The sequence below is a fragment of the Notothenia rossii genome (genome assembly GCF_949606895.1).
Source record: "Notothenia rossii genome assembly, chromosome: 2".
Lineage (NCBI taxonomy): Eukaryota > Metazoa > Chordata > Actinopteri > Perciformes > Nototheniidae > Notothenia > Notothenia rossii.
In genome coordinates this window covers 51,300,857-51,313,768 of record NC_136904.1, presented here as the reverse complement: position 1 = coordinate 51,313,768, position 12,912 = coordinate 51,300,857, and the positions used below count along the sequence as shown (strand labels likewise).

Genomic DNA, 12,912 nt, shown 5'->3' with positions numbered 1-12,912 from the left:
AACATTAAAATGTAAGGATTGTAATTTAAGGAACAAATAAAAAGAAAAAGGAATTTAATTCACCAGTCCTTAATTTCTCTCCAGCAGCAATGCAATAGAGACATGTCTTCATGCTTCATAATTCTCTACGTTCTACTATCAATCTTTTTCTATGAGCAGAGAAAATCAAGAAATTACGGCACGGAAATGGTATCTGCCTTATAATTAAATGACTCGCATGAACCAACAGGAAGCTCTGCAGACACCAATCCAACCCAGATGTGCTGGCCGGTGCTGCAGTTCAAACAACACTGATCCAGACTGAAAACCAGGTTCATACGATGAGTGTGTGTTTATGTGTTAACGTAAGTGGGTCACAGAGAATGTATTCATCTTACTAAGTCCCCACACACACACACACACACACACACACACACACACACACACACACACACACACACACACACACACACACACACACACACACACACACACACACACACACACACACACACACACACACACACACACACACACACACACACACACACACAGGAGCTAGTAAAGAGCCTGTAGTTGTGAGGTCAGGCTCAGCTCTGGAGCTGGCTCACAGGAAGGGGCAGTGATTTTGGGGAGCCAAGCCTTACTGAGACACCGTTGTGTTCTCAGACAGAGGGGGGGGACAGGGAGGGAGGAGGAGGAGGAGGAGGAGGAGGAGGAGGAGGAGGAGGAGGAGGAGGAGGAGGAGGAGGAGGAGGAGGAGAGGTTCAGGCACATTAGCCCAGATGAATCACAGTGCTCCGAGTGATGCATCAGGTTCTGACCCAGGTTCTCTGTGGACTTCTCCCTTTGTCTGGAGTGTGTCCATCCTTTGAATCCCCTGCTGCATCTCCAGGAGGAGGCAGACAGACAACATGATCGACTACGGTGAGTAGGACTTCAAACCATAGTGGATTTTGATGTGACTGCAAGTCCATAATGATTGGAACCATGTGTGTTGTTAGACCGTCTCAGTATTGTGTAACTACCAAAATGAGTAGCAGAACAGGAAGTAAAGCGATGCATTGGTTTGTCTGAGGGGCTGGATGTGGAATAACCTCAATGTGTTTGTGTGGTTGGATTCCCGGGCCCACTTTGAAAGACAGAAAAAATACTTTATAAAAAGCACAGACTCAGAATTGAATTCAAAGATATTTTGAGAGATTTTTCTTTTTTTCTTTCAGATGCATTGTATTTGATTGACACACTAACCCCGGGATTCCACCGGGTCCGTCTGCGCCGCTTCACGGCTGCGCCACGGTTTTGGTACAACATCCTCCAGCGTCATAACCCACCGGGCGCGTTTCAGAAGCTGCCGGCTCACAGTTTTTGTTGATTTGGGCATATTTCCTGGACAGGCTACTTTGTACAGACAAAGTTAATAATAATTGTAATATCCCAGTTATAAAGGACATGAATCAAAGATGTGTTGCTGTATTTTAGTGGGAAATAAATGCATTCATCATCATAATTATTCTATAAATATAATTTACACAGTGCCTGTAAACCGGAGGAGAACGCTGGCATTTCTGCTCCTACTTGAAAGACTACCGAGGGATAGGGTCTGCAAAATTAGTTTATTTTGGGGATGGGCCGGATGCTCTGACCGGTCCACTTCCTGCCCGGCGCCTCTGCAATGCCTCGCGTCGAGTCGAAAATAGACTTGCATCCTATTTTTAGCGGAGCCCAGCGCAGAGACGCTTCTGGGACGCTTCTGAGCCGTAACGCGGCGCGTCTGGTGGAATAGCACCCATTGACTAGAGTGGCCGCGATCGCTATGAACACCGCGGCCGTAACGCGGCGCAGACGGACCCGGTGGAATCCCTAAAGGCTGCAGACCTTGAAACACTTATTCTTACATTATCATAAATACATATATCTGAAATGTTGCCTTAAATTCTGTCACTAACCTTTGGGTTAGGGTTAGATATTAATATGAGCGAAGAAACCCGGCTGAAGAAACTCATTTGCATACTGGCCTGCTATTGGAGGGTTGAACCTCAGGTGTACGCCCCCGGACTTTTACAGATGTTTCTCGTTGGCCAGACTGCAGTTCCTATTTAAAAAATAAATGTAGATAAAGTATGCACACAGGGGTCCTTTATGGAGACACAAATGAAATAACACTAAATCCATTTCAAGGAGACCTTTGGAGCACAAATAGCTGAGTGAGGCCAGCAGAGCATGGGCGGGGCTTCCTCTCTCCCCACAGCCAGGCTCAGAGGACCACATGGCTTTACCCAGCATGCAGTTCCACACTGACACAAGAGAGGCCAGACTAGCCAGACTCTTCTGGTGAGTGAGATCATCTGGGAAGAATTGAAGATCAGTGGTCCTGTCTTGAGCCAGTGAATAATGTCAGTGACTGTGCACATTGCACCCTTTAGGTGGAGCTCTGGGCCCTGCTCCGTGTCACACACTGGAAATATTCCCAGTGAATATTTCCCACAACACTCACGTTGTTCAGCTGCACAGCCCCCACCCCCGCCCTCCGCTCTCTCTCAATCAGTTTCTTTGAGTCCCTGCCTTGCTAATGCTACAGGGGAAAATGATGCTCTCTTTTAGGATATGTACACACATATGAATATGCAAACACGTGTATACACGGTTCATTCAGCCTCTATCCTAAACACACCTTTCAACGTGACCAACTCCCTCCTCCTCCTCCGTTTTTTCCGCGTCTTTCAAGTTTTCATACTAAACAGAGTTACTGCTGTGTGCCATTACATCAATAGCATACAGAGCGTGTGTCAAAGGAAACTTTCCGTACCTCTGCTGACATCAGGAGGCGGTCACCATCTCCAAAACTCAGACACAAGTACTATTGATGAAGCTAGGCCTAAAATGCTTACCAGCACAAACCCTACATGGAAGTACTTTAAAGACCTTGACAAATGGAGACTGTTATGTTACAGTAGATGTTCAGATTTAGACTGGATGGAAACCTTACAGCAACCTAGAACTTGAAACAACATCATAACATACATCTGGCTGCTACTTAAGAATTATTTATCTAATATATCATTCCAATCACTTGCACTATTTCACTATTACACTTTTTTACTATTTTTCCTTTTGTATTTACTATTTACTTGTACTCTTTTTTTCTGTGTATCTGTTTTATGGTGTTGCACTGTTGGTGGAGCCTGTGACCTCAGATTTTCATCGGCATAACTACATTGTAGCTATGCACGTATGACAAATAAAAGCCTTGAACCTTGAACCTTGGGACTGGGCTAAACAATTTCCCTCCCTATATAGCAACATCTCAACACTAAGGCTTTGTTCAGGTTCCCAAACATTTCAATATCTACATCTGAACCTCATTAGTTGTTGCTTTAGCAGAGACATCTAACCTGACAAACTGTCACTGAAATATTCATAGCAATTTTCTCTAAAATCACATGCCAAGATCTCTGTGCTCTATTCTGTCTATTTCCTGTAGTTTTCTATAGGTTTCTGTGCATGTAAATGGTCTGCAAAGGCTAACATCCCTGTGTTCCCTCCCACACACTCCTCCCCCCCCCCCTCCCCGCCTGAAAGCCTCCATTATACTAATTTGTTTACTTTTGTAACATAATGACATCACTATGTAACACTTGCGCTTCTATTGGCTAGCGCTGCCAACACATAGTGTTTGGTAGGCCAAGAGGCAGGACCTTTCTGACACATTTCTATGCTGTTGACCAATCACAACAGAGCCGGCCAGCTAACCAATCAGAACAGACTGGGCTCTGGTTTCAGACAGAGGGTGAAAAGAGGTGCTGCAGCACAGACAGTATGAGAAAAATAAAGAGCTTTTGAACATTAGAGCATGGAGACATGTCACAGTAGAGACACTACATACTGATATGAACATGAGCATGACGGGCTCCTGTAAGCAGATGTGATTTTTTGTCATTTGGATGAGGGACTTCAGGAACAGAAACTAGAATTTCCAGCAGTCTATATTGGAAAACTACTGAGATTATTGACAAATATGATCTACTTGCTTCATCTGCTTGTATTTGGTCTGGAATGATTCCGGCAGTGGTTCAGTCAGTAGGGGCTTGTACTGGGAGCTGTAGGGTCGCCGGTTCAAGTCCCTGACCAGACCTAAAAAAGGAGTGTGGACTGCTACTTGGAGAAGTCCCAGGTTGTTTCTCAATGTCGAGTACGCTTGCTTGGTAGCACATGTCTGCCGAGAATCTTGCTTCAGAAGCGAGGCAAGAATACTTCGCATTCGGAAAACAAAGAGAAGAACAGGCGAGCAAGTGTGCATGTGTGCATACGTGCGTCATATGAGAGGCCCCGCCTTACATTTTCCGCCACAGATTTGGGGAAATTGGTCCGTGCGCAAAGCATTGTGGGGATTTTAAGTCTACACATGTGCAACCTCGAAATTTCTCCTAACGAAGTACGCCGGGCTCGGTAGAATTCCAAGTATGCTGGACATTGGAACAGTCCTTCGGCGGAACTTGATGACGTAGTATGCTTGAAATAGTGGCTCTGGAGCAGCTTTACTCGACATTGAGAAACACCCCCAGTTTATCTCCTGCCCTGCCGTGGTGCCCTTGAGCAAGGCACCGGACTCCCCCCTTCCCTCCTCACTCCCATTGCTCCCCGGGCGCTGTACAATATAGCTGCCCACTGCTCCTAATACTAGACTCCTGGTACTAGGATGGGTTAAATGCAGAGAACACATGTCACTGTGTATGCAGTGTGCTCTGCATGTGTAACCATTACAGAGGGTTTCATCCCTCCCATTCTATTCTATTCTATTCTATTAAACTATTCTGGTGTAGCAGTAGAAGGTATTCCTAAATAGTCATTTTCAGGATTTGGTAAGTTCTTCTAGCTGGCTCTGTAGATATTTTGGAGAGTTTTTTACCAACTTAAAGGACCGCAACAGAGACAATAAATGGTGGCTTTAATGCTGGAGATCTGACCTGGCTTTAAATGCTCATTTATATTCAACTAATGCTCAGAATGAATGTGATTTTTGAGTAGTTGCTTCAGCTAGCTGAGTTTAATGTATGCCCTACTACTGTACTGGCAGCCAGGAGTGTGTGAGCCTGTGGAAAGGGGAGAGAGATGGAGTCAGTGGGGCTCATAGGCCTCCAGCACAGAGATCCATGTCTCTGTTTCCTGTCTATCTGGCCAACACAATAAGCACACTAATGCTCCCTAATTGCTAACACACTTCCCGGATCAGCGCCACTCTTCACCAGAAAAGAAAGTCTTTCTTCCATTCACCGGAGCCCGGGGGTTCTTAGTCATTCATTTGGCTTTTCAGATATCTGATTAACTATTTGAATAGGTAAACAGAAATTATGATGCATCCCTTTATTTAGTAAAGTCCTAAATTAATGATAATAGTAATGCATCATTCCGTATTAAACATCTGTTATGTATTATACTATTACTTTCGTTTTCTGAGTTGTTCTAGTTTTAGTGGCTGAGTTGGAGATACATCTGAGCGCTGAGACTCCATCTGGCAGTTTTTTGGTCAGCATATTATTACAGCATTTACTGTTTGAAGAGGTCTGTTATATTCCATCTGCATGCTGTAATATTCACAGCAAAGAGGAATTTGTCCGCAGCCACATCACACAACAGCAAACACTAACTGTTTGAGGTGTTGAAGAAACATGCAAATACACATCTATACAATATTGTATTAGGGCCATTGTAGCTATACAAAAAAAGATATTGGTGATTCAACTATTCTGAGAAAAAAAAACACTTGGAAAATTGTGTGGGGGGGATCCCAATATAAACCAGACCTTCCAGGCCTTCACTAAATAATGTTAAATAAAACTATCTGGTCAGGATTCCTTCACCTTATCTTGCCTGGTTCACATGTTCCTTGGCGTTCACGAGAAAGAGAAGAGAACACTTTCTATCACACAACTGTAAATATGCACATAATGATGGTGATGAACTCTCACTTTTCTGGCACCTCTCCCTTGAGCTCTGATTGGTGCATATTGTGAAAGACAGAAGTTATAATTGATCAGGCTCTAACATGTAGCCTGGCATAACTCTCTGCCAAGTCACGAGAAAGTGTGTGACAACATGATCACCTAATCGGACCCATTGAACATCCCAAACTGTACAAATATCACGTCGCCTGATCCTGTGATTAGACTAAGCACCAACTCTGGAAAACTGTGTACTGTAAGCCTGTGATGCTTCACCATGTTTGAGAGGGCAATTTTACATTACCTATATTACACATGATCACCAAAGACTATTTATATATAAAAGTATTCAGTCAATGTGAAATCATCTAGACTGGTAAAGTAAGAATGTGTAGGGCAATCGAAGAATCAAACAAAGCAGGGTTTCCCCACCATTTTTACAAACCACTTAGCTTTCTTCCAGAAACTATCGTGTTTTGTAATGATCGGATGATATAAAGATGAAAACTGAAAAAAGTTTCTGTGTATAACCTCTTGTATTTACTGTAGTTGCTTGTTTTTCTGAAGTTTGTATCTCTTTGTGTATTAATTAGCTTAAGCAGAACAGCAAATCAGTCATTTCTCTTGGCGACAAGCTATGCTGGCGATTCAACGTGCCATTTGAATGATGACTTTTTGTCATCCAAAAAGTTGTCGACAGTGTGGGACATTCCACATAACACTAAGCTCACAGACACTCAGGGAAGGCCCCACATTTTCACATTTCCGACTGTCGTCTTTTTGTGTCAGGGCCTTAAAATTGTAGTCATGAGCACTGAGGAAACATACTGTTCCAAGCAGAAACAGAAAAGCTCTTTTATCCGCGATAGCCTCCACAACAGCCTCAGCCGTTTCTCAGAACGCTCTCACACACGGATGCAGTCAGACTGTACTAACTGAGTTTTCTAATTGCCCTACAGAGCGTCCCTCTCCATTAGGCTTTGGGCCAGCTGGGGGGAGTGTGTTGGTTCCCGAGCTCCCTGCGCCCACACACACACACACACACACACACCCACACACACACACACACACACACACTCTGACAGCCATGCCTCAGAGATACTCCCACCAGAGGAGGAAAGCCAGCACAGCAGCTGCTAGGAGGATGGAGAGAAGACGCAGCGATCAGGGGAGAAGCAACAGCAGCCCCCCCAGTACCCCCAGCAGCCACCACCAGCGCTCCAAGAAGCTGGCCATGCTCACCAGGTACGCACCCCCCCACCTGGCTCACTGTTAGGGCGGCACAGGAAGCTACTTAGGTTAGGTTAGTCACACTTCATTGGCAGAAATAACATGTAACTTTCTTCACATGCTGATGCAAATGCTTATTATTTAAAGATATAGATTTGTATTCTCCCAAAGGGGACATTTATATCTGCGCATAAGTATTTCTTCACAAAACTGCATACAACAACAAACATGTGTACAGAAAACAACAGCGTTATTGTGATTAGCAAGCTGGAATTTAGCACCATTACTACTTAACTTATTCAATCTGGGGGTGGTCAGGGTCATGCGCTATTGGGAATGCTGAGCGAGTGATGGCTGGTCATTTGAATCTGATATTAGTCTTGAATATGCTCCATGTTTATTCAGTTTTATGTTCTGACAAAAATTCTGTTGCAAGAATTTAAAGCTTTATTGCTCCAGTTTTGACTTCTTCAGCTTTGCCATTCCTGTCATGGAGAGCACTCTCTGACTTCCACTGACTCCGTCCAGGTCCCTGATCCTCTGTCACTCTAAGACCAATGATGATTGTCTGGAAGAGGGGCATGCTGGGGAAGTGTCACATGGGTGCAGGACGTGGGGCCCGGACGGGAGGACGGACGTGACTGTTGGGGATCAAACACAGTACGGAGACTCAGAGGATGGAAACTGGAGGACAGCTCTGGAGAGAAGAGGAGGCACGGAGGCAGACCATAGCGTCACACTCAGGGAAAATAAAAGGAGCCTCAGGAGGTCCTTCAGCATCAAGGTACACTGCATGAGTTTACACTGGTGACTCATCAATAGTGATCAAATGCTTTAGTACTTCATCTAAGCATATTCTCAAACCAAAGTAAAGTCTTTCCGACCCTTGCTTTACTTTACATGTGTTGCCTTAGTTGTAATTATGTTTATTTTTTTACGTATAAATGTCTCATACATATTAAACTGGATGAAAATATAATTCTATAATTAATTTAACTTGAATATGTAGATATATTATTTTAGGCCATTTAACATAACTGACTTAATTTGGTTAAGTGTAAATATCTCTTGCTGATCAGACGTTGTTTTTTATGTCGGCTCAATTCACAATTATTATGTTACTGTTACACAAGTGATTAACTTAACATTTTAAAACATTGTGGAACCTGGCAAATTTCCGTTTTCTGAGCAGAACGACTCCAGGGATGTGGGTCAGTCCATCACCACGATCCAGAATCTTTAAAATGATGGACGGGACTGAAATAGTTTACAGACCTTCATGGTCCCCAGAAGATAAACCCTACGACCATAGCTACCCCCTGATTTGTCCCTAACTCCAGCCGGATTACTTATTGATGTTTGTGGTTTTGTTCCCACTGTCTCATTGAGCCATGATCTAATCCTTCTCTGTTCTCTGTGCTGGAAGTCTTTGCCAGGCGACAGACCATGGATTGAAGAATTTGAGAGAAATAGGTGTGAGGCAGACATTAGAAAGCTATCCATGTTGAAGGGATAATTGATTATTGTTTCCGAATACTGATCGATTTGAAAAAGGAAGTTGGCTTGCTACAAGTTTGTTTCTCTCATAATCAACATTTTTACCGTTTGCATTGCTCAAATCAAACATTTCAAAATCACATGTTACTTAATTTTCCCTTTGTTGTGTTGAGTACACATTATGCAACGCATAATAACCCGAACCCCTGGCAATGCACTTCATTATTTACTTTCTTTCTCACTACAATAAAATAGGCAGTCTAGCATATGGTTAAAGAAAACTTCCATATTTGCAAGTTGTATTTATTCTGAAAGCTCCAATGTATCTGAATTGGAGCTTAAGAATATTGTACAGCATTGTTCCAGGTGATTTAAACCAAATAGAGTAATTTACTTGTTTTGAACCAATGAGTCAACCAAGGCAGCCCTAATAGTGATGACTTAAATCATTCATATACAAACAAACTAACAAGTCCAAACAAAGTCAACCGATAGACCCGGAACATCCACTATTTAATATACCGTTATAAAAAAAAATCTGGATATTGTACAAATGTGTGTTTTGTTTATCCTACAAAGTGTCAACCTGCAAACGCTGCGCTATGCACACTACTGGCTGTGTGTGTGTGTGTGTGTGTGTGTGTGTGTGTGTGTGTGTGTGTGTGTGTGTGTGTGTGTGTGTGTGTGTGTGTGTGTGCGCGTGCATGTTTGTGTGTGTGTGTGTGTGCGTGCATGTTTGTGTGTGTGTGTGTGTGTGCGTGCGTGTGTTTGTGTGCGTGCATGTTTGTGTGTGTGTGTGTGTGCGTGCGTGCGTGCGTGCGTGCGTGCGTGCGTGTGTGCGTGCGTGCGTGCGTGCTCTGGCTGACCTGAATGTTAAAACTTGAGACAAAGGCTGTGCTGTTTCGACAATATTTATCTTTATTAAAATGATACTCACATTTACATCTGATTAAGTGAGCCAATCGGTTACATTTTTGTAACTTCAAATAAAGTTAAATGACAATAACTGACAAATAAGATGTAGCTTTACATCTTTATTTATGTAGGAATTTCACATGTCCAGATCTTAAAATACTTTTTGTGATCTAAAATTGGTTATAAAGTCTATAGATATGAACTGACTTAAACAAATATGTACAACATTTCAATGAATTTGAAGCATTCTCTGATTGCATTCATGAGACATATAAAACACATCCTAACTCCCTGCTACAAACATGTGCCATAAAGTGGATGGCTGTAGAGTAGAGGTCATTCACTGATCTTTACCATTGTACCATCACAACTGAAATGTATGGTGATGAAGGTGCCAGGGGGAAATCAGGTGATAATTCATCCTGAGCAAAACATGAATGAAATGTGCTCGAGGCGACAGGTCTTAAAAGACGGCAGTTGCTTACATTGACTAAATAAACAACTACTTGTCATCACACCGAACTTAAGCCACCTTTAGCTTAGCGGTTGTGATGCGCAGCCATGGAACCGTGATGGAGTTCTTGGTCCTTAGTATCAGCATTATTATTACCTTAGTATGAGCTTTTTACTTCTTTAAGTTTCAAAACTCCCAAAGTGGTGTAAATATATGGAGATTATCCTGCTGAACAAAATGTGTACGTCTCATAAATATAGTAATCCAATGAAAAAATCTCATTGCTTTTTGTTGAGGGACCCCTTTGCGATGCTAAGTCTACAAAGATATTTAATCAATGCACCACTCTATTGGCTTAGAGGCAAATCAGAAATAACTCTAAAAAGTTTCTCTTCCTATAGCCCTACAGATATATTAACCATAAGAAACTGAGATTTAATGTCGATCATAGTGAAGATGTTAAGCTGGCTGTTGTCCCACTTCATGACTCGAGCCCAGGCTACTAAACTCTCCTGACCAAAGCTGAGCTCCACAGTCCCTTAATGGAGCAGGGCTTCCCCTCTGGGGCGAATTCGCACCAGGTTGAACATCAATCACTTTTAATCACCAACCAGACACTAATGTTATTACATACAGACATGTCCATTTGGAGTTTATGTTGAGACTAAATAATTTACAGTCAAAGAGACATTTGTGAATAATGTCTTTGTAAATACAGCTATGCTGTCAGAAGGGGCATTATTTAAACACATTTAAGTTTTCATGGTTATCAATTATTGGATTTCTTTGTTTCTCATGCATTAAACATCCATGTGATTGCTCCATTCAAATAGTAATTGACATAAAGAAAATACCTTATACACATTTTGAGAGCACAACCACTCTGTCTGTATAACATTTGTTTGATAATCTGATCACATGTCACCTCAAGAACTATGAGAACATGCTCAAAACACTGGGGCCCAGTTTAAGACCTTAGGGTAGGGCGGGGTAAGACAGTGGGTAAGTTGACCCCTTTATCTAAAGAAACTGTGCACATTTGTAAAAATGGTAAAAACAAGGAAATTGTTCAATTTGTTATAGGCTCAGAACAGTCTCATAATACACATATGCACACAGAAGGATTCACACTTATATTTCCGGATCCACACTTGTGTTTTTTAATGCACACACAAATGTGTTCCGTTTCATATACATGTAAATAAAATCCAAATACAGAAAAAGGTTTTACATATAATCCGTGTATCTACCGTCCAATTGTTTTTCTTTATTAAACACGTAAACGGAAGAGCGTCTGAGAGGCGTTTTTGCTTTTTGCTTTTTACCTTACTAAATGGTAAAATAGTCCTTGGAGCGAGGGGCGGGGCGAGACTCACGGAAGTGATTTCAAAACAAAAGCACTCGTTTGCTAAAATCACACTTTAGAGTTTTCTCAATACTCAAATTTCCCCTCCTCGACTCCTCGACTCCTCGGTCCTCCGGTAGTGACCCGGAAATGAATTTCAGCGCGCCATTTTGAAGGACATCTCATTTCTCTAAATGCACTTCGAGGATCGAGCATCGAACATCGAGGAGGCTCTCTGGAGGAGCTCTAACCGAGGAGACACTGATGGGTCCTCCACGGCTCCTCCACGGATGCATTTCCGGGAACGGTGGAGGCGTGACGCACGGCCGGACTTCCAATGACAGCTCTGCATGCATCCCTTGGATATTATTTTAGTAACTGCTTTCATCGCAACGCGATGTTTACAGTGAGAACAGCTGTGAGGTCCGTGCAGAAACCAGAGCAGTGTGTAAAATATATATCACTCAGTATAACAGGCCTACTACATTACTTTCTGTATTTGTATGCTGTAGTTTAGTAGATATCTACAAACAAAGAGTCGATATTTTTCTAAGACCATTTAGTGCTTCACATAATAAAATACACAACGGCTGTAGCCTGATTATGCTTTAGGAGCTGTAGGTGTGTGTGGTACAGTGTGTAGGTGTGTGTGTGGTACACTGTGTAAGTGTGTGTTGTACAGTGCGTAGATGCGGCGGACAGACGGGTCTCAGTTGGTTTGGTGTCCTATGCTTACTGTTAATACTTGTACAACTTTTGGCCAGTAATTTAAATTCCCCATTTCAGCGACCAGAGAGAGGGGGGGGGGATATATCCAGTCTCTGATTGTGTTACGTTATTATGGGAGTGCTCTCATACTTGTTTGATTCTGAAATTGTATATATTTATATAAATATATGTGTGTGTGTATATGTCCGCATCTGTAGCCTGTTATTGTCTCATTAAACCGCACTGTCAATGAATTAAAAGTAAATATAAATAAGTCGTCATGAACACATCTGTCCATCAGAGGGATGCTGTGCCTCCTGTCATCATTAATGGACGTCTCTTTAAAATGACCGCTCAGAGGAGAGGAGTTCTCATTTCTCTAACCGCCTGCTGCTTCCACTCCTCTCTCCTCGGTTCCCCTCCTCAGTCCTCCGCTCGCATCTCCTGTGGGCGGGACTAAGTCTCGAGGAGAGCAGTCGAGGATAGGAGTCGAGGAGGGGAAATTTGAGTATTGAGAAACCTCTCCTGTATCACTATAGTATCCTGCTGAAGGACCCGTGATTATTATAAACAGGGGGAATTTAGCGATCACAACGAAAACGGCCAAGACACATATTGAGCCCAGAAAATGGATGTTACTAAGGACTGTAAAAATAATAAGCCTATGTCTAAAATGGACAACATTGTTAGGAGATTTAAAGTATACTGCGATTCTGCACTGCGGTCAACTCAGCCGCCTCTCGAGTTTGTTTTTTCAAATCAGCTGCTCTTCATTCCTGCTATATTTGACGAGTGATACAAATATTTGTTACCAAAAGTTCTTAAGGAAACTGACACTGTTG

At 42.6% G+C, this 12,912-nt stretch overlaps 1 protein-coding gene across 3 annotated transcripts in view; it reads left to right on the top strand.

Annotated features, from left to right (window-relative positions):
- The first annotated feature begins 801 nt into the window (after window positions 1-801).
- The window catches only part of il16 (interleukin 16), a 51,739-nt gene continuing 39,628 nt past the window's right edge, over window positions 802-12,912 (top strand). For 2 of the 3 annotated variants that reach the window (XM_079664635.1, XM_079664634.1), the window contains exons 1-2: window positions 6,886-7,166; window positions 7,680-7,935. In XM_079664635.1, the coding sequence (XP_079520761.1) occupies window positions 7,009-7,166; window positions 7,680-7,935 (414 nt within the window). In that variant the 5' untranslated portion in view covers window positions 6,886-7,008. Of the gene's footprint in view, window positions 907-6,880; window positions 7,167-7,679; window positions 7,936-12,912 lie in introns of those variants that run through there. The other variant, XM_079664633.1, reaches the window with a different exon arrangement.